This window comes from Conger conger, chromosome 13, assembly GCF_963514075.1.
Source record: "Conger conger chromosome 13, fConCon1.1, whole genome shotgun sequence".
In the NCBI taxonomy this organism is placed as follows: Eukaryota; Metazoa; Chordata; class Actinopteri; order Anguilliformes; family Congridae; genus Conger; species Conger conger.
This window is the reverse complement of record NC_083772.1, coordinates 31,134,521-31,151,284: the sequence shown is the minus strand read 5'-3', so window position 1 is coordinate 31,151,284 and position 16,764 is coordinate 31,134,521. Positions and strand designations below refer to the sequence as shown.

Genomic DNA, 16,764 nt, shown 5'->3' with positions numbered 1-16,764 from the left:
AAATTATAGAAAACTCGCATTTGTAGCCTGAAGCTACCTAATTCAAAAATGCACAAATCTCTTCATACTTTTATTTTCGTTGATGAGCAGTACACATTTTTCTGACTTGGAAGATTTCCTCTTGTGTATTCTGAATAATCACAAACTGTAGATCTGTCTAGCCTCTCTGTGGCGTATTTCATCTTAACTACACAACAAACAGTTTGAGTTTGAGGTGAGCTCTTGGTGGGTTCAAAATGGGGCTAAATCCCTGGAGTGTCTTTTTATTTTGTTCTGGACAGAGCAACTGGAGCAAAAGCTGTCAACATACAATGGGGACTTCTTGGCGAAAGACAGCGAGACTCTAGGGGCGCATCTTAAGTGGTGGGCAGACATTCTTCTGTAGATGTATATAGGCAACTGGTGGCAGTATTATAACCAAATTGTGTTACAGTTGAAGATTCTTTTCGTCTTCTTTTGGAGTAACAGCAGTTGGCAATCAACATACAAATATTGCTACCTAGTGTGAGCCAGAATATGAACCGCATACCCAGTAATGTAAACTCAAGCATGAATGAGTCCACAAGTGTGACAGGACTGGACTAGTGCGTGGGGTGCCGAACTACCTAAAACAATAATGACATTGATATGTCTTCAGCACTCGTGATCGGAGACAAGAGTAACAATCTCCATATGGAAATACCACACCTAGAATGAACTCTAGGCCTTTTTAAGCTTTCTTGTGGATAATACAGCAACACAAGAAACAAGTTGCGCAGCCGACTGTCCAGTTATCTTTGGCCTCATAAAATGGTGGGACTGTGTCTAAAAAAAGTTGTGTGATCCAACTGCTCTCAACAGAGAGTGGTGACACAATAATACGATATTAATTGGAGCCATAGGCACAATTTACAGGGGGGACAGGGGAAATGTGCCCTGCATTTTTATGGACAGCTGTAACACAAACTCACCATGAAGCCCCCCACCCTCACTCACGATCAATCAGTCCCTCCATATGTGAAACTGAAATTATGTCCCTGATTGGAGCACACAAGGAATGTAGGGTTATAGAGTATGCTTCTTGATCAGGGGTAGGGTGAAAGGTGGGGTGACTAGTGCCTGGCAGCAAAAGGGGTGTCCAACTACCTAATAGAACAACATGGAACATTACCAGACATCAGTTATATGGTGGCAGGTAGGACTGCAGTCCCTGTCTGTCATCTCAGACCAGTTTCCTTTGTACTGTACTGTATATCTGTCTCTGACCCTTTACTGTGCTCCTGGGTATCCCTCTATAGCCTATTTTGTGACTCAAACTACCTCTATCAGTGCTCTTTCCTCTCATACTTTCATTCAGATATATCTGAGAAATGTCCCTCTGTGTTCCAAATCATATCCCTTTTATATTGTTAAGTATCCCTGCTCTAACCAACTTTGTGCAATTATAGTAAGATTTTTTCTTATTTTTCTCCAAAGTACCCTTCTCACGTTATATATCATTCCTCTCAAATGGTGTTTAATGTTAAATACATTCTGCAAACCTGTATAAAACTTTTGTAAAACTTTTTTTCTGAAAACGGATATCGAGTTTGATCATAAATAGCTTTCTCGGTTGATGTACCCGGCGATGCTGTGGTGAAACTGAAAGCAGCAAGATAGCTAGCCAAACTGAATTTAGTCCATTTTTGTGCAATGCACACAAAATGCTCGTTAAATAGTACGGTTGAGCCAATCCCATGCAGATGAGCGGATTCGCGCAGCCTCTAGGATTGATCAAAACATTTCAAAGTGAGTCGTGTGATGACTTCCTGTTTAGATTATGTTCATGCATGAATGACACAGTTCCTTAGCACTGTTCGCTGCGCGCACAGACTGAATGAGCTGCTCCCTGTCAACTGCATTGTCGCGGGCTTCTGTGTCACAGCCGCGTGGAATCCATCTACGCTTATAGCCAATGTAGCCAGCTAACAAGAGGACAAACTTTCCGTTAGCTAACGTAAATCGCTTTAGAATAAGAAATAATTATCGTTCTTCACAAAGGCCTTGAAGGTATGTGAATGCTGACAAACTGGTTAGCCATTGCTGATTTTGAAAGGCTATCTGCGGTTAGCTAATTGTTTTCGTTCCAACACTCTTTGTGAGCTAGAAAAAATACGAAAACGTTGCTAGAGTAGCTAACTAACTAAATTACATGTCGCTGATAAAAAATATATATGATCTAGGTAACTAGCCAGCTTTAATTATGTCAAAAGTGAACTCACATCGCTAGCTAGTTAGCTGACTACCTGCATGCAATCTATCAATCTATTATTACTCACTTGGCGAACGTTAGATAACATTACTGTTCCATCATGTTGGCTAGTAGACAATCCCAAATGCAGCAAATGATCAAATATACCCATATGTAAAATGCTGTCCCTATTTTCCAAACGTAACGCCTTGGCTACATTTTTGTTGTACGCAGAGTATCAGGTGCAGACATGGGTCGTTTTCTTATCTCTAGTTAACATTTTCTGTTTCAGGCCAGGTGTTCCTTCTCCAGATACTGGTATGCTCTTTAACCAACCAACAAAAACTGTTGTGCTGCGATGCGAATATTATGCTTGCCAGTTCTCAGTAAACCGTTGTATTGGACGCATACTGCTTATTTTCCAAACATTAAGGGAAGTCAGGAGCCTGCCTGGTCAGGAAAATCTTTAGTATTAGGTTCGGATTGAATTGATTGCGAACAAAGAGGCTGGATGGTTAACAGTCAGCTATCAAGGAGTGAGTTGACAGAAATTGCTGTTGTGGGCTACTGGATTGATCAGAATGTCTGTGTTTTGTTGTGATAAGCAGGGTAGAGTTCACTTCTCCCACTGAAGAAATGGCAGAAATTGACCGCATTCACTATGAGATCGAGTACACCGAGGGTATCAGCCAGCGCATGCGCATCCCCGAGAAACTCCAGGTAGCTCCCGATGATCTGGAGGCTGGGCCTATAGAGGCCCGTCACAGTGTGCTGATGCACGTGCCAGAGCGGATCCTGGTAGCAGGTAGGACTGCAGTCTATCTCGTTTTAAGATCTGTGTTTATCTCGTTTTAAGATCTGTGTTTATCTCGTTATCCCGTGTTTATCTCTCACCCTGTCCTGTGCACCAGGTTATCCCTCTATACTTTGAGCCAAGCACCTCTCTCTGTGCTCCTTTTTCCTCTCTCACTTCCTGTCAGAAATAGCTTCAAAATCACATATTGTCCTTCTGGGCTCTGAGTGTGCTCTGAATGATCTCTGTGGTGCACACACACGCACACACAGACACACATACAACTGTTATTCATTCCCCTCACTAGGGGACAGCCAGGACTCCCAGTACCCTAGACCCAGGGACCTGGACCTGATTCAGTCCACACCCCTGGAGTCTCTGGCTTTGAAGACGCCCCCGCGGGTCCTCACCCTTAACGACCGGCCACTGGACTTCATGGAGCGCTCAGTGGGACTCACCCAGGCAGGTGAAGAGGTGGGTAGTGCAGACCACCAAATTTCACACTCACATAACCTAGCCCAGATGCTCACTGCAGTGCTGAGGTGCTGTGGTTAGTTATGCTTGAGTCCCCATGCTACAGGGAAAGAGTGAGATGAATATTCCTCCTATGGGGAAAGAGTGAGATGAATATTCCTCCTATGGGAAAAGAGTGAGATGAATATTCCTCCACTCTGTGGGGAAACAGATCCTTTCCCTAGCCCAGTCTCCTGGTGTTTGACTCCAAGTTAAACTGAGAGTCCCATGCAGGAGTCACCTGTCACCTGTCTGAAACTCACCTGTCGACTCCCCTCCCAGGGGCGTGCTCAGGTGCGGATACGCCGGGAACGTTCTGCGAGTGAGAACACCCTGATGCATCCGAACGGCCAGCTAATCAGACACGAGCCAATGTGAGTATTGCCAAGAACGCCTCACTAACGCTTATGTACCTGCTCCCTCTGCCCATCCTCCGTCTGTCTGTCTGTCTGTCTGTCTGTCGGTTCTGTCTCTGTCTCTGTCTCTGTCTGCAAGGTTGTCCTTCTCTGACTCCCCATGGATGAGTGTGTCTGTTCTGGTCAGTGTGTTGCTGGTGTTTCAGGGGTCTGCCTGGGCCTTGTGGTGGAGCTCTCGGTCTGTTTTAACTTGGGTTACTGCTGTCCTGCAGGGTGCTGGAGTATGTGAGCACCATCCACTCTGTGCTGGGTCTAAGGCTAGTCTGTGGCATATATACACCGATGTAACTATGGTTACTTTGTACATCTATATAATCGCTGTGCATTCCCTCTGTTGATCTTCCCCAAAATGACAAATCTATTCTCTCCCATTACAAATGGGTTTTTATGCCTGAGAACTATTCGTTGATTCTGGATTATTTAAAGGTACAATTGATAAGATTTTTGTATTAAAACAAGTTACAAGACCATTGTAAATCCCTTCCTATCATTGAAAAGGGCTCACTGACATGTTGACTCACCCTCTGCCTGTGTTTATAGTCCTTAAAAGAGATATACAGTTGGGTTTCGAGATATACAGTTGACGGCCTGACACTCTGTACCAAAACATTGTATAACTGTACAATAATTCAAGCTCATTGATTGAAAATTGGTTCTAATTGCTACAGCCAATGGCGTTTCAACCTCAGCGCGTTTACAGAGAAGGGGGAGGGATAAACAGTGTTGTGGCTTGAAGGTGTTTGTTTCTGCTATTCCTCTCTTGAGTCCAAAATTACCAATTGTACCTTTAAATATCATTAATTGCTCTGGATATTTAGTACCTTTTTCAATACCCTGTATTCTTTGCACCTTACTCAGGATTCTGTGCAATTAATACATTACACTGGATTTTTTTACATTTGAGTAATTTCACTCAAAACATTTTCACTTGGTTCATTGTGATAGATCTAACACAGAATTCAATACTCTGGATGCTTTACGCAAACTTGCATTTGTAAGTTACCATCCCCTGCTTTTATGTGCCCAGTATTTTCATATAGGCTGTTGAAAGGGTAGGGGGAGCATGCCATACCTCCTCATATGCATTTGTATGTTGGAATTCCGGCCTCCTACATTTGTGCCTGTCTGTATCTGAAGTCGGTGAGGTGTGGATGGGTCTCTATCTCTCTTTCTCTTTCTCTCTCTCTCTTGTTTTAACCCCTCCTCCTGGTTTGGCTGCTGTGTTGGTGGGCAGTGTAACTCCACACGCGCAGGCCCCTATCCGCACTGGGGACATACCCGGGGAGGAACAGAAAGCTTGTAGCACACGCGGTGTACTGTCCATCATCCAGTCCACCACCCACCGCGCCTACCAGCAGGTCCTGGAGGTGCTGGATGAGAACCACAGCAGGTGACCAGCTCCTCACCTCTGACCCCCCGACCCCAGCACCCTGTTCAAGACCCAGTCTGTGTGCCTGGCTGTGGGAATCCTCCATTTCACTGCTGTCCTGTGACATCACATACAGTAATCCATGCACGTTCACGGAATCGGGCTCAGCTTTCTCTACACTGCACATAGTTTTCATTTTTCTTTCATATCTTCTTTTCACATTCACAAAGTGTGAATTCTGGAGTTGCTGGCTATATTCTAATGGTTTCATGTGATGTGTTCGATGCTTCGTTGTATCTCGCTTGAGAGCTTTCTCATGCTTCTCTCTCCTGACATCCCTGAATTGTTTCAGCATTTGGTTAGTGTGGAAAATTGTCCTGTTTTTTCAGTTTCTTTTTTCACCAGAGTTACTCTGATGTCACTGTGCACTGTTGAGATACTGAATGGGTGAAGTGCTCTCTGCTATATTGGCGCTTTGTAGCTAATGCTAGTGAAATGGCATTGTTATTGCCTCATCTGCAGCTGAAATCCTTATTATCTCTGGAGAAGATTTTTCAACATTAACAGGGCTGCGCTTGCAGCACTTGCCCATGAAACAGTAGCCAGTGAGGCGGTACAGTGTACTTGGTATGTAATGGTCTTATTTACGATGCTATAGTTTATGCTTTTTCTTGTGGAATCGATAAGAGAGTTTCAGGGACCAGAGCTTGCAATCACCCCTTAATCTCACCCCTTAATCTTGAAGGCGAACACTGTGGCTGTGGTGAATTCGGAGTGCAAAGCTTGAGCAACTTTGGTAGTGTTTCTCTGATTTATAGTTTGGCTTACGACCACCAAGAGTCGAACATATACATACGCGAAATGAATCAGACTGGCTATGAATCCTGGGTAATTTGTCGCCATTCTGCAAAGATGGGTCAGTTAACACCTGTCTGGGCTGTGTTTTGACGAAGTGAAAAGTTCCGCATGGACCACTGGTGAACCTTTCGTTCATGATTGCTCACTGCACTGTGCTCCCTCTTGAGTTTGATAGTACACTGTAGGTCAGGGGTGCACAACTCCGGTCCTGGAGGGCCGGTCCGTGAGCAGGTTTTCGTTCCAACCAATCACCTTAGTTGTAGTTTTCTGACAATTCTATAAACTATGCTGGGTCACTCTTGTTCTTGAGCACAGTACAATTTTCAGGATGCACTTGAAGTCTGTGGTTATAGCTGGTGCTCATACAAATGTTACGATTGAGCTAATTACGCAAATAAGAGCAGATGACCTGAAACAGATCGGCCCTTGTGCACCTCTGCTGTCGGTCTAAGCTATGGGTTTAATCGATGTTTCACCCTGACACAAGGCTCACAGGAGATATGAATGCTGGGTAAATCCTCACACGATGGGCTAGCATGCTCACTTGTAACTCAATGGCACATTAAGTAGAATGTGGTCATATAGTGAGTAAACTGTGTGTGTGTGTGTGTGTGTGTTCTCTGTGTCTCGTCCTTCATCTGTCCTCCCGTCTTTCCCGCCCTTTTCAGCAAGCCAGTGCTGCGAGGGGGGGCCTCCATCCCTCTCCATGACTCCAGGTAAATCTGCCTGAGACCAACCCCCTTTGTAGCTTCTCTTTCTGCCCTTTTGGTATGAATTGTAACATGCAAGGCAGGACCTGGATAAGCTCCACTCTGCCAGAACTGGATGTTTTGTGTGCATCACATGGGTACTATCATCTCTTTGAGTGGCAACTCATAGGGTGCAGTAGAAGAGGTTAGAACAGCATCTCACATGATCACCAACAATTATTATTAAATGTGCACATTTTAATGGCATGGCCTTTAAGAATACACTTCTGAACAACTTGCTGTATTATGCTAGTGAAATTAGAATAATTCAATACATACAATAATTCAGTACAAAGTATTTCCGAGTCGATTGTCATGTATTAGTCCCATTCTAAGCAACTGAAATAATAGACTACTATTTAGCCATTCCTTTAGCAAGTTTGTCTCGGATAGCAAAAAAACTGGGACAATGTTGCACATACAGAAAACAGTTTAGTATAGTCAAGTGAATAGCTCTACATGTTGGTTGTTTTTCAAAACCTGTAGCTTGTAGCTAGCTTGCTAGAGTATTGATGAAACTTATTTAGTGTGCTATAGTGTACATAGTTTAAAAAATGCAGAAATTGGTTACATTTTGATATAGGAAACGCTAAAGAATAAATATAATAATCCATTTCAGTAGTTTTGTCATATTTTGTATGCAGCATGGCACAAATATAAAGTGTATGTATTACATATTAGTAATACATGATCAAGTAGATTGAGATACGTTTAATTTTTGTGAAGGCTTGGTCTCTCCACTATGGACACTTCTCAGGAAGGAATCCCAGATGACATGGCTGTTGGAGATGCATCATCATTACGACGACAGGTAAACCTTTGATCACTGCCCAGCCACATCCTTCTGCTAACACCACTACTTCCTAAAGCCCAGCCACATCCTTCTGCTGACATCACTACTTCCTAAAGCCCAGCCATATCCTTCTGCCAGCACCACTACTTCCAAAAGCCCAGCCACATCCTTCTGCTGACACCACTACTTCCAAAAGCCCAGCCACATCCTCCTGCTGACACCACTACTTCCTGGGCCCAGCCACATCCTTCTGCTGACATCACTACTTCCTAAAGCCCAGCCACATCCTTCTGCCGAAATCACTACTTCCTGCGCTCAGCCAGCTTGAGGGATGCAGCTTGATGGTTCCGCACAGTGGAATGACTGAGTGATTGAAAAGGTAGTGTATAAATTAGCTGATGGTATTGATTTGTTTCTGAATGCGTTGTACAGATCCTCAAGTTAAACCGGCGACTGCTGCTGCTGGAAGAGGAAAATAAGGAGCGTACCAAGCGGGAGATGGTCATGTACTCGATCACCGTGGCCTTCTGGATCATCAACAGCTGGATCTGGCTCCGCCGCTAGAGCGACTCAGCAAGCCTACATTGGGCCAGCTGGGTCCAACCATCTTGCCTCTGCCAAAACTACTGCTCTCAGCCCCTCCACTAGAGCGCATTGTTGCACTATGTACAAAAAGTATTGGTCTAATGGATTTTTCTTTTTTTATTGTTTGTTATAAATGTAATTCTTCTTTGTTTTTGTTGTTTTTTTGGAATTTTCTGTGTTTTTTAGGGACACAATGGAAAACGGCAAAGCACATTTCAGTTGTAAATATTCTTACACAAGTGTTCATTGTAACAGGGTTTTTCACTGTGTTCACCCACGTCATTTATAGCATCATAGCAATCATAGCATTCATTACAATGGAAAGAATTGGGGGTCTACTGGTATTTATTTAGGTACTTCAGCGCCATATCTTTAATGTTGGTTAGTAACACAATTGTTATGTGTGACGCTGCCACTGTTTTGTTGATTATACTTGAATAATGCATTTTAATATGCTAAGTAAGGAAATTAACCTGCTGATTACATGAGTATGATCAATGTTTCCAAATCCAAGGCCTACACAAGGTCTATCCTCTTACATCACACCTTAGTATTTATTTTACATTTCACAGTGTACAGAAGAACATGGAAAACGTCTAAATGAATGTAAAATAAATTAGAATAATTTGAAAACCAACTGTCATCTTTATACAGTATTTGCAACGCCTGGGGGAATTATGTACGTATAATTATGTTCGCATACACATTTTGCTGGGGTATAAAATCAATGCGTCGTCATTCAACATTGGAATCAAGAAAAGGTAATACCTTTACAAGTCAGGAGATGGTTACGCACACACATTAAAAAAAACCCACTACCACTTTTTACTATTGAATCGATAATTAAGTAGTTTGAAAACACTTCACCGGTGGTGAACTGTTCTTCCCACATCCACAGTGAGGCAGATGGTTTGGGAAGGAAGGGAAATTTAAAAGGATACAACGTGGTTACATGTTGGGCTTACAAAATGTTCAGATCTGCTATCGGGTGCCACAGCAAGAAACTTTGCATTATGGCTGAACGTTACACTGCGACGCACGATGGGCGGAACCAATGTCACTAAATGAAATTCGGACTATTTTCAGTGAGGCACCATTGGGAAGGTGTCATGGCGTCGAGTTACCTTGTCAGTCGTGGTGTGACTGCACTTGGTATTCACCTCCAGCATGTTTGTAGGAACGTACTCCTTACACAGACCAGAGAAAAGAAGCGATGGATGAAATCGTACACTCTATTGATGGAAAATATAAGGAAGTTGGAGGGACCGCCGCCACCAAAGCCGCGGTAAGTCGGAGCGTGAACGACTGTACTGCAGTCTTCTTTTACCTAGCTACTGTCAGCTAAAAAACACTTGAGCTGGCTGGTTAGATATTCGCATCAAGGCCATTGCGGATATTATTCTGGAGCATGATTTATCTGTTGAAATTATTATGTATCGTTAGCAAATGCAATAATGAACAGGTGAAAATATTTTCCGTGAATATTTCGCTCGGTAGCTACATGTCCAAATTCAAGTGCATTAACGGCTGTTGTGTTGCATCACAGTGGGTATTGCTGATTATATGAACTAGTTTGATCGTTTGGTAGAGACTAGATTGGTAGTCTTCTCATATTGTTACAACGTGAAAATACTGGGGTTTGTGTCATGTTAGAGAGCTGGAGCGAGCTATATTTCACAAACAACATGTGCAGTTATGATTAGCCTCTGCTTATAGAGTGAGCCTTTTCTCCACTGCCACTCAGCTCTCATCAGCCCGACTGGGACTACCATGCAGAAGCCCAAGCCTTCAGCATCAGACTTCAGGAAAATTTCTCCCTGGAGCTCCTGAAGACCGCCTTTGTGAACCCCTGCTACATACAGAGTGAGGAGGAGGGCCGGCGCAAGGCGGGCCTGGAGGGCGAGGCTGTCGCCCTCAATCTGAAGGACAACACGGACCTGCGTGGCCAGGGCCTGGACTTCACCCACAGCTTCCTCTGTGACTGGTGCAGGGGGAGCTTCCCAAACCTGCCGGCCGAGGCCGTGACCGCCGTCGTGGGTCACCTGACCTCCCCCGAGGTCACGTGCCATGTGGCGCGGAACCTGGCAGTGGAAGACCTCACGATGTGCAGTCAGTGCCCCGTGCCGGAGGACGTCCTGCAGGCCACGTTCTTCGCCGTGATCGGAGCCCTCCAGGAAAGCAGCGGGGCAGAGAGGACGGGGTTTTTCCTCCGGGTGAGAGCCTGTTTCTCTTTCTCACAGGAGACCACAGCCTGCCTTTTTCCTTCATCTCGTGTTCAGTCTTGTTTGTACAGAACTGTTCTCGTGCAGAATGTGGTTTCATTAATTTGAATGACTCTCCCGGCCTGTGTGTGGGGAGGCGAAGGGAGTGTTTTGTCCATGCATGCAGTTTAATGGATGTCTGTGTATTTCCCTCTGGTTAGGACTTCCTGGTCCCACAGCTGATTGGGAAGGATCTGTTTGAGATGTGGACGGTGCTCAACCCCATGGGGCTGCTGGTAGAGGAATTGTCCCGAAGAGGGCAGCCCCTCCCCGAGCCTCGCCTGACCCGGTCGGCTGGAGCCAGCACAGTTCTGCCCCTCTTTTTCGTGGGACTCTATAGGTCTGTGTGCTCTACTCACTGGGGTTGTTATATTCATGCATGCAAGTGTATACATGCAGTAACGGCTGTGTGTATGTGAAAATGCTCTACTGTTCTATATTCTCGTGGTGGTGTGTTTTTTATTTTATTGTGCCTTTATTTTATCAGGGATGTCTGGATGAGACTAAAGTCTCTTACCTGGCAACAGCAATAGTAATACAATAAAAGACAAAGATTAAAATACAGTACAAATAGATAAAAGGCAGAAAAGCAAACTGAAATATTTGCATTCCTCTAACCCAGTCCTCCACCTTGTTATGCCACCAGTGTGTCCAGTCTTAAGGAACATTGACATTCATTCCAAATACAGTACTATGCAAAAGTCTTAGGTTGCACCAAACATTGGAGAACTTTCTGCAGACTTTGGTTGTCTAATACGTTGCTTCATTCAACAAAATGTGAAAATTTCACTCATTTCTTTTTTCTTTTTTTTTTTAGAAAATGAATGTATGGAAATCTCTCATTTCCTCTCTTCTACTGACACACTAATACAGAAAACAAAAAAGAAAATCCAAAACCAAATGTTTATTACAAAAATCTAGGGTGCCTAAACCTTTTGCGCTGTACTGTATGTGGCGCTCAGAAGCTGAAAGTGTGTTTTCTCCACAGTGACAGGAAGCTGCTGGCGGAGGGTCCAGGGGAGACGGTCCTGGCTGCAGAGGAGGAGGCTGCCCGTGTGGCCTTGAGGAAGCTGTACGGATACACAGAGAACCGGCAGCCATGGGACTTCTCCCCTCAGAGCCAGCAGCCTGCTCCTGCAGTCCGTGCCCTCCAGAGCACATAGGGCCATCTGCCCCTGAAGAACCACTGCAGGACTGCAATGTCCAAAATGTCCCGCGGGACCTACTTCCCTCCCCTAATCTTTGATCATAGACTCAAGTGTGGCAGTTACACCACACATGGTAACACAACCTCACACACACAACCATTAATGAACTTTTCCTTTTTTTCTGAGTGTTGTTTATATACATGCAAAGTGTCCTCAATAAAACTATTACTGAGAGCCGGTGCAATGTTGCAATTTATTATGAGCAGCAGGTGGGGCAGCTTTTAATTTAATTTTAAGACAATACTACTCATTGAAGTATGAGGTTTTTATTTTGTGAATTTCTATGAAAGTGAGAGGAAGACACCAAATGGACATATGCAATGGTATATGACAGAAGAGGTTCTGATGTGGTCTTGTTTCTATGGCACTTTTCCATTCCAGAATGTACTTCTGGCCCTAGCTAGCCAGCACCTGTCTCAATGGCTTCATCCATTACTTTTTGGATTTCTGTACTACCACGTGATGCCATCACAGGCATTGGCTTGGCTTGTCAGTCTGCGCTCTGACCCAAGAAGTGCTGTTCACTGCAGCGCAGAGAGATGCGTCTGTGGACAGTTATGGGCGCGGACGCCTCTTGAAATTTACCGCCTCTTTTTGGAGGTTCCACAAAGGCAGCCGCAGAGTCCAGCCAGCGCCTGAAGCAGGCTGAACAGCACCTCCAGCAGGCCCACAGCTGCCAGCCCTGCAAAGGTCACCAGGTGCAGGTTGACCAGCTGGTAGTTGTCCAGGTCAAGCTCCACCTTCCCCAGGATCCGGGACCCCTGTGTGCCGTCCCCGGTTCTGTTCCAGCAGCCGTTCTCATTGAAGTACCAGGTGATGTCAAAGTCCATCTGGGCCAAAGACCTGACCAGATTGAGACAGGGAGACTTTTGTTCACCATTTTCACAATTTGTACTTCCACTGCAACATCCCCTCAGTTCTGGAGAGGTCAGACCTCTCAGTTGTAGTGTGTCCTGTAAAGTGAGTTCTGCCTGCCTTTGATTTTTCCCCACTTGCTAATTCTACTTGCTGAGGTACACAGTCATTTCTCCAGAAGACTGCACAACACACGTATGCAGTTGGTGCCAGTGGACTGCAAGCAGACCAGAGGGACCGGAAATGTGTGGCAGGGAGACGCATTTTAGTGATACTATGGCCAATCATGCACTTCTTTGCAGGGCTCCTGGACACAGTTTGCCTTGTAATTAAAAATGAATTTCTTAACAATCTGCCAAAAGTGTCGCATTGATATTTGCACTCTAAAAGAAGTAATAAGTCATTGATTGCTTTATATTGCATGACTGGTGACTCACCCAATGTCGTTGATTGTGAAATTGCAGCTCGACAGGCCGGCATCAGTTCCCTCACAGCTCAGAGGCCCAGTGCCCAAAGCATAAAAGCTCACAAGCAGGCAGTAGAGGGCGCCAATAACACCAAGCCCGCACAGACAGGCTGACATGAGCATCTGGAAAAATGGGAAATGTACAGCTCGTTTACACACAATAACTGGTCTATAGAAACTACACATGGACAAGTTCTGCAAGCGTAGCACCTTGGTATGGGCAAAGCTAGAGGAAATTGAATGGGATGTATGCATGGTTTTAAATGTGGCCACATGGTGGCGCTAATGGAAGATGGTGAGATGATCTGTTTGATCCCGAATACCTATCTGAAGTTTTCTTCTATTATCAGACAAAGCATTAACCCTTGTGTTGTCTTCATGTTATGCACGCAACCTGTAAAATGTAACCCATCTCATCAGTCCCTGCTGTGACGGAGCCTCTTAACTGAATTTTAACCCTAAATCAACATTTTTCATGTAGAATTAACCTGTCAGAAATCGGTGAATAACTTTGCCTACTTCACTCTCCAGAGGACTTTATTTGTTTCAGTCTTTACACGTCATCTTTATTATGAAACACACAAAATTGATTTATTTTGCCGTGGTGCTTTGAACTTCGATTAAGACTTCTGATTTCATAATTGCGGAGTTAATGACTCATCGTCAGGCACTCTTTGTGCAGTTGTTTACTTTGGAAAATGGCTTTGCCCTCTTTAAAAACAAAAAGGGATCAAGCCAATAACAGGTGCTACCATAGACGCCCACTACAGAAGAATAATTATAAAACATAGAATAGGAATAGATAAAGCGAGATGTACAGAAAGATGAAAATATGCATACTGGTTTGTGACAGATGTGCTGTTTGCTAATACTTGTTTCTGTGAGTTGGAAGTCAATTTTGAGACACTTGAATGTAGACGATAACCCTAACACCTGATTATGTGGTTATGCTTGTTCATATAATACATTTTTATGTTCAATAGAGTGATTTTTGTTCTTGTTTGTATAACTTGGTTAAATGTTCAATATGGTCTTTTGACACATTGCTATTTGAGTCTGCACTTTGTGTACTTACTGTCTGTCTTGGACTATATTTTCCCAAGGGAATTACTGAACTTTCATCCCTGTTCTTTGGACTAGTGATTGTATTGTGAGTGGTTCAGGATAAGTGACTCAACTGAATGGCAATGAGGTTATAGGAAATATGGGGTTCTTTGAATATGGGGGACAAAAGAAGCCACTGGTCATCTGCTGTAGTGGTGTCTCGTGTACGACCTGACACTCCCATTGGTCAGTTGATTTAACAGTCTCCAGTATACAGCCAGCCACTCACCCCACAGCGGGAGTTGCAGCTTCCCTTTTTTTTTGCAGCGAACGCCATGGCAACCGAAGGCAAAACCTGGAGTGGGAAAAATGACACACTCATGACACTTCCCCTCTGAAATTCCAATGGCTGCATAATGGTTTCTAATGCTCTACTTTCCAGACCAAGTATGAACAGACTTTCTGTATTGTCATGCTGAGACATATTTCAACAGTGGTAATAATGGACTTCCTCATGCTGAATTAACTTATTTCATGAAATAGGCTAAGGCCATTCAGTTAAATTCTGCTTTAATGTGACTCAGTTCCACCAGTTTCACATCAAACTTAATTTTTAACATCAATTCACCCACAATTCAGAACCGTAAAATCAATAGTGTAGCCTTTTTTAAAGTAAATGGCACCTTTCCAACAATTATCGAACAATACAATTAAATCTTAGCTAAATATTGTTTTTATCGCGCCTTTTGTGTCACATTTAGCTCCCAGTAGTTTAACTTCACAGTTTCTGCGCTCAAAATTACAATTCGGTGCCCAATTTAACTTGATAAAACTGAGTAAGTTCTGGTTAAAGATACTCATTAAAGTATTTTTCATTACAGTTGCAGTTAAATTACTGTATGTTTGACTGACACAGATGGATGTGACTTTTAAGCTTTTGCTGACCGGTGGATAACCTACACTGTTTACTCATAATATATTCCTAATAGAGCCGTTCCTGTTTTCTTGGATGGCTGGAGCTAGGTGAATGACTTGGGCAAGGAGTCATTTACTCACCAGGATCCCACCTCCCACCAAGCCTGGCAGCCACCATTCGAAGCAGGAGACAGGGTGGCGGAACAGAAAGCCGTCCATAGCATAATCCGCAAACATGGGGACCAGGTTCAGCACCATGGCGATGATACAAAGGGACAGGAGGACGAACCCATTGCAGGACGTGAAGGCCTCACAGCAGGTCATGGTGAAGGGCTTGGAATGCAGGCCGTAACTGGGTATGAAATGGCTGCTCCCTGCCGAGCTGTTATGAAGCCCAGCTTGTTAAACATTCACAAGCCCTCCCTCAACTTTATGATCATGCCATGTCGTCGATAATGGAGTGTTTTCCTGGATGAATGTCCACCAGATAGCGAGAAATGAGTGCCCTGATCGTTTTATTATACACTATTATTATGTTGTAACGTTACTGAACTCAAAGATATTGAACTTGACCTTGTAACCAATATTACTATATTGCTATTGCTATAGTCATCATGCACCAAAGCCTACTGTATGTTGCTTTCCCTGGACTACAAATTAAGTGCATTGATCAGCTGGTTGTGTAATAAACGAAGAGCAAAGGCTTGAGACCTCTGTTGAGCTGCCAGCAATCTCCTCTTCCACACCCTATTTATGTCAGCTGCTCACGTCACTGTCAGTAAAAACAACATTGGAAATAGGACTCCAGGTTCAAATTTTATCTCAGTGGTACAGGTGGAACTACGTAGGTTCTGGACAGTTTCTCAATCCATGGGTGTCAGGCCAGCACTCTGTAAGGGTGGTGTTAAACCCAAAGATCACAGCTTTAGGGCCGTGAGGAAGTCAGTGGTTCAGCCAAGGGAAGACATGCGCCCCTGGGCTTCCTGCTCAGCTTATCCATTATTTATGAAATGAGCAGTTTGCTCTGTGTGTACGGGCCTGCAGCAACACAGGGTGAAGGCCAGACCCTTCCCTCCAGAACAAGCTCGCTCTGATAAACCACGTCACACTCAGAATTTAGTCTGGGAGAATACATTATTTCTCCTGGCAGTGTTGGGAGAAAGAGGCTCACTAAGCATTCCACATAATTGTCACATAATTATTAATAGTACTATTGTCCCTTTGTTTTGTGTAGTCCTTTATGTAGTATTTATGAACACTGAGTATATCTGGTTATATATATATGCTTTTGTTTATTTTTTATTTTTGATCTCTTGTAGATTTACAAAAAAAAGAAGCACTTTATTAGGCAGACCTGTACACCAGCTTGTTATGATGACAGCAACTAAAGGCATAATAGCATGCAGACATGGTCAAGAGGTTCAGCTGTTTTTAAGTCCAAACATAAGAATGAGGAAGAAATGTGATCTTGTGACTTTGACAGTGGAATAATGGTTGGTACCAGCTAGATTTGTCTAGAAATGCACAACAGTCTCTAGAGTTTGCAGAGAATGGTGCGAAAAACAAAAAGCATCCTGTGAGCAGCAGTTCTGCGAGCAAAAACACATTGTTAATGAGATCAGGGGAGAAGGGCCAGACTGGTGAAAGTACACTCAGGCCTTCTTTCCAGTATCAGTCATGCCTCTCTGTTTGTCCTGGAAAAATCTGAAAATAACATACAGATGTCTAAT

At 43.8% G+C, this 16,764-nt stretch overlaps 3 protein-coding genes across 6 annotated transcripts; 2 read left to right on the top strand and 1 right to left on the bottom strand.

Annotated features, from left to right (window-relative positions):
- The first annotated feature begins 1,801 nt into the window (after window positions 1–1,801).
- On the top strand, window positions 1,802–8,918 carry mffa (mitochondrial fission factor a). 4 transcript variants are annotated; one of them, XM_061218378.1, is made up of 8 exons: window positions 1,802–2,028; window positions 2,818–3,014; window positions 3,310–3,476; window positions 3,798–3,889; window positions 5,166–5,321; window positions 6,827–6,874; window positions 7,634–7,718; window positions 8,133–8,918. In XM_061218378.1, the coding sequence occupies exons 2-8, from the start codon at window positions 2,846–2,848 to the stop codon at window positions 8,262–8,264; spliced, it is 849 nt and encodes a 282-aa protein (XP_061074362.1). In that variant the 5' UTR covers window positions 1,802–2,028; window positions 2,818–2,845; the 3' UTR covers window positions 8,265–8,918. The 4 variants fall into 4 exon arrangements, with proteins under 4 accessions (XP_061074362.1, XP_061074363.1, XP_061074364.1 ...); XM_061218379.1 differs by having other exon boundaries at window positions 2,815–3,014; XM_061218380.1 differs by lacking the exon at window positions 5,166–5,321.
- A 370-nt stretch (window positions 8,919–9,288) lies between these two features.
- mrpl44 (mitochondrial ribosomal protein L44) lies at window positions 9,289–11,928 on the top strand. Its single transcript, XM_061218023.1, has 4 exons — window positions 9,289–9,570; window positions 10,030–10,498; window positions 10,708–10,886; window positions 11,535–11,928. The coding sequence occupies exons 1-4, from the start codon at window positions 9,350–9,352 to the stop codon at window positions 11,707–11,709; spliced, it is 1,044 nt and encodes a 347-aa protein (XP_061074007.1). The 5' UTR covers window positions 9,289–9,349; the 3' UTR covers window positions 11,710–11,928.
- Window positions 11,929–12,335: 407 nt separating this feature from the next.
- On the bottom strand, window positions 12,336–15,358 carry LOC133107541 (transmembrane 4 L6 family member 20-like). Its single transcript, XM_061216530.1, has 3 exons — window positions 15,176–15,358; window positions 13,047–13,198; window positions 12,336–12,597 (listed from the first exon to the last, which is right to left on the bottom strand). The coding sequence occupies exons 1-3, from the start codon at window positions 15,356–15,358 to the stop codon at window positions 12,336–12,338; spliced, it is 597 nt and encodes a 198-aa protein (XP_061072514.1).
- Between the last annotated feature and the right edge of the window lie 1,406 nt (window positions 15,359–16,764).